Raw genomic sequence first — 3,913 nt, 5'->3', positions numbered from 1 at the left:
GTGCGACCCATTCATGAACAGCCCAGGTCAAATGACCAGAAAATCAAGAAATCTCGTACATTTTTGGTAAAAATTACAAACCGATGAAAACAAGAAGCGGAGAGGCAAACAGCCAGCTAGAAACAACCAATTCTGTCCGCCGACTTGCTTCGGATCCGATAATTAGCTAAATGATCAAGCTTATTGTTGGAATTTGGATTCCAGTTCGAACAAAGATCCAGAAATATCCAATCATTCAGAATCCATAAGCAAATTCATAGATATGATAATGTCACGGTACTACCTGATCTTATAAAGGATTTCTTAAACAAGATATGTATCCGGCTCCAAATATGATTATAACAGACTAATTTACATTAAATAAATATCTGCAGGCGCCGAACTGTATCCGATCCAATCAATTTAACTCCAAAATTTAAAGGTTAAGTCAGTCTGGTTAAATGACATTAAAAAAGTGGGACCGATCTCATTGGAGGTGGCTATGTTGGGCCAATTTGGAAGGCTCCAAATCAGTATTGTTTTTATGCTACAAAACTACAAATATTATACCCAACTCGAAAACTCTAGAAACTACACACCAAGCCATTTTGAGGAACCGTCTCGACAGACTATCACCATTCTCAGTCATCCACCAATTCGACTCGGCTCATTATGGAGAGCCTGAGTTGCCAAGGCCGAGTCGCTCGGACCAAATTCGATCGATACGGTTAGTGGAATATCTTAGGCTCTTTCAACTTCGTGGAAAAAGGACACACATATATATATATATATATACACTCCATTATCAAGCTTATTTGGCTGTGAATTTTTCGTGAGATTTTTCACATTATTATTAGTTTCTTCCATTTTTAATGAAAAATATAAAAAAATAAATAAACATTACAGAAAAGAAACAAAAAATAAAATAAAAGCTATTTTTAGTGAGTATTTTTTTTTATCAAACAGAAATATTATTATAAAAACTAAGATGTATCCTTTTAAATGATTAAATCGCATTTTTTTTAATAAATTGCAATACACTAAACGCTTGAAACTGCAGCCAGAATATTACAATTTTTTTTGCGAAATTCTTAAGATTTTGGCAAATACTTGCAAAATGGGACCTAATTTATTGCTAAAGCCGGGACCCACTTCACCAGCCAGCTCTGACCGAAGCGGACTCACTAGGCTTGGTCTTGTCCCTGTCTTGTCACATTTGAAGAGGACGGACGACTCGTCTCGGATGCGAGAAGGTGCCTCTGATACGTATATGAATGGGAGGATCTAGAACCATACCTAAAAGAGGCTCACATGGATCCGAACACGTGGACAAGCGACGAGGAGCCGTCTCGGAGGAAGCTTCTCGAAATGCGACGGGAGGTTCTATTCTTAGCTGTCTTTCTCGATGCGTCGTTGCCTTACGGCCACCCTTTTGCTCCCTTTTTTGGCCTTTTCTTTCTCTGCCATCCTTCTTATATCTTCGTCCGACGTTCGCCTTCTAGAACGGAAACGCCCTTTGCGTCCGGCGAGATTCTTGACAATTTTCCGACTGAAATTTCTGAAGGAAGCGGTCTTTTTTGTCTTGAGATAAGAGATCCCGATCTCATTCCATTTTGCTTTTTAGTAATTCGCCGTTGTTCTTCAGATATTCCGCCGGGATCCAGCCGGAGATCTCTTTTTGCAAGGCGGGCATGGTTTCTCAGACGGAGAACAACTGCGAGGCGACGGTCGGCGGAGATGCTTACAGGTCGCTGCCGACGCCCTTCCTGGCGAAGACGTACCAGCTCGTCGACGATTCGTCGGTGGACAACGTGATCTCGTGGAACGACGACGGGTCGACGTTCATCGTGTGGCGCCCGGCGGAGTTCGCCCGCGACGTCCTCCCCAAATATTTCAAGCACAACAACTTCTCCAGCTTCGTGCGGCAGCTGAATACGTACGTAAGTATCGTGTACGGATCCGTATGATCGCCGTATGTACGCGCGTCGCTTCCTAATCTTTTTTCGGGTTTTCTCCCTCTTAATTTTCCCTAGGGTTTTCGGAAGATCGTTCCCGACCGGTGGGAATTCTCTAACGATTGGTTCCGGAGGGGCGAGAAGAGGATGCTGTGCGAGATACACCGCCGGAAGAACACCCAGCTGGAGAATTCACCGATGAACTCCGACGAGAAGCCGGCGGCCTCGCCGAGCTCCCCGGCGGCCGTAACGATGAAGATCGCGTGCCCCGAGAACGGCGCCACCGCGGCGGAGCTCTTGGAGGAGAGCGAGAAGCTGAGGAAAGAGAACTTCCGCCTGATGCAGGAGCTCAGCCAGATGAAGGGCCTCTGCAGCAACATCTTCGCCCTCATGGCGAATTACGCCAACCGGTGGGAGAACGGGTTGACGTTAACCGCCGCCGGCAATCCGGTAGAGATCTTCCCGGAGAAGACCCCCGGCCGGCGGAAACCGAAGACAGAGGATGAGGAGGAGGAGGCGGAGGAGGAGAAGGAGACGCCGGGGAACGGTGCAGAGGAGCAAGAGGATGCGACGAGCCCGAGACTATTCGGCGTCCCGATACGGATGAGGAAGCGTGCCAGGGAAGAATCGGATCGGAGCCAGGCGGTGGCGGAGGTCAAATTTGAGCTGTTGGGTCCGGAACCGCAACCTTCGTGGCTCCGGTATCGATGTCCAGTCAGCCATAGTAACTGAAGCGTACCGGCCAGAAAACGAGGGTGAATCTGGGACGTGCATCCCTTCGGTTTCCTCGAAACGCCGTCGGTAGTATCTGAAATTGTATAAAAGACCGGAAAGCGATGGAAACAAAGTATTTGCCCTTTCCCATTAAAAATTTCGGCCGTCGATCTTTGCGATTACCGTCAGGAGAAATCTAAGGAATGTGTGCCGGTGGGCTCAAGGTTTGACTACTCTTTTATAGGCCATTTCTTACACGCTTTCATCGTCTCATCTATATGGTTTCCCTTATACTTCCTATACACGCTCATACTTTAGAGGTTCTTATTATAAGTCTGTACAAGAATCTTAATCTTTTTGTAACTCTCTTACAAAAATTACTCCTTGCCTTTTTGGAAGAATAATTTTTTTTTCCATTGAGAACCTATTTTCAAGGGAATACTCTAACCCACCATCACCACCCTCACCGAGTAAAATCCAAACCTACCAAAAGAGTCAAAGTCAGGCTGAGTCATGTGGATCAAATGAAATAGGAGAGAGTTCATACTCGAAGGAGAAGTTCAAAGCAAAAGTGATGTGGATTTGGCAAGGGGCCAATCCATGATTCAAGATCTAAATGGTTTCTGATACGCTATAACTTGAAAACAACTAATTTTCAATAGGGGGTGTTTGAACCATGTTGTGCTTCAAATGGAACGATTCTCAAAACACGAAAATCTGACCACTAATGATAGAAATACGGTTTGAAACACCAAATCAACTGACTGGTGTTCACAGGAGGGTGTCTGGGATTGTGTGTCTGGGATTGTCCAGTATAGACAGGCCAAAACAAGATCGTTCTCTAAGGATTCAGTCAATGACCTTATAAAAAATTTAGTTTTAAAAATAAAAAATTGAAGTCACTCAAATCGTCATATGACTCTGATACTACTCGAGTAAGACGGCAGACTGGTATAGTATTGTACAGTCACTCATGAGATTATTTTGTCTATTTCAAGACACTTTTGATCATGAAGATAATTGATTCAGCAAATTTGTTAAACATGAAAATTGTAGAGAATTTAATTATCAAATCAAAGCAACAACAATCACTTAAATCTAAGTTCGGATGACTCCACTACAAACCAAACAAGGGGTCATACTATTACAATCCTGATAGTCACCCAAATGACTATTTTCTCAATTTTAGACCTACTTTGACAACCAAAACGAATGAATAAAAAACTTTTATGAACATATAAGTTGTAGCCACAGATCTTAGCTTT

At 43.8% G+C, this 3,913-nt stretch overlaps 1 protein-coding gene across 1 annotated transcript; it reads left to right on the top strand.

Annotated features, from left to right (window-relative positions):
- Positions 1–1,466: 1,466 nt before the first annotated feature.
- LOC149833058 (heat stress transcription factor B-2a-like) lies at positions 1,467–2,919 on the top strand. The gene is made up of 2 exons (XM_090012690.1): positions 1,467–1,919; positions 2,013–2,919. The coding sequence occupies exons 1-2, from the start codon at positions 1,671–1,673 to the stop codon at positions 2,664–2,666; spliced, it is 903 nt and encodes a 300-aa protein (XP_089868816.1). The 5' UTR covers positions 1,467–1,670; the 3' UTR covers positions 2,667–2,919.
- Positions 2,920–3,913: the final 994 nt, after the last annotated feature.

Source organism: Nuphar pumila, chromosome 7 (assembly GCF_984573655.1).
Source record: "Nuphar pumila chromosome 7, dmNupPumi1.hap1.1, whole genome shotgun sequence".
NCBI lineage: Eukaryota > Viridiplantae > Streptophyta > Magnoliopsida > Nymphaeales > Nymphaeaceae > Nuphar > Nuphar pumila.
This window is presented reverse-complemented; position numbering and strand designations above follow the sequence as displayed.

Excerpts from the sequence above, each read along its gene's own strand:
- LOC149833058 (XM_090012690.1), top strand. The coding sequence starts at position 1,671 with ATGGTTTCTCAGACGGAGAACAACTGCGAGGCGACGGTCGGCGGAGAT. Across the intron at positions 1,920-2,012 it reads TGCGGCAGCTGAATACGTAC|GGTTTTCGGAAGATCGTTCC; the intron begins GTAAGTATCGTG and ends AATTTTCCCTAG.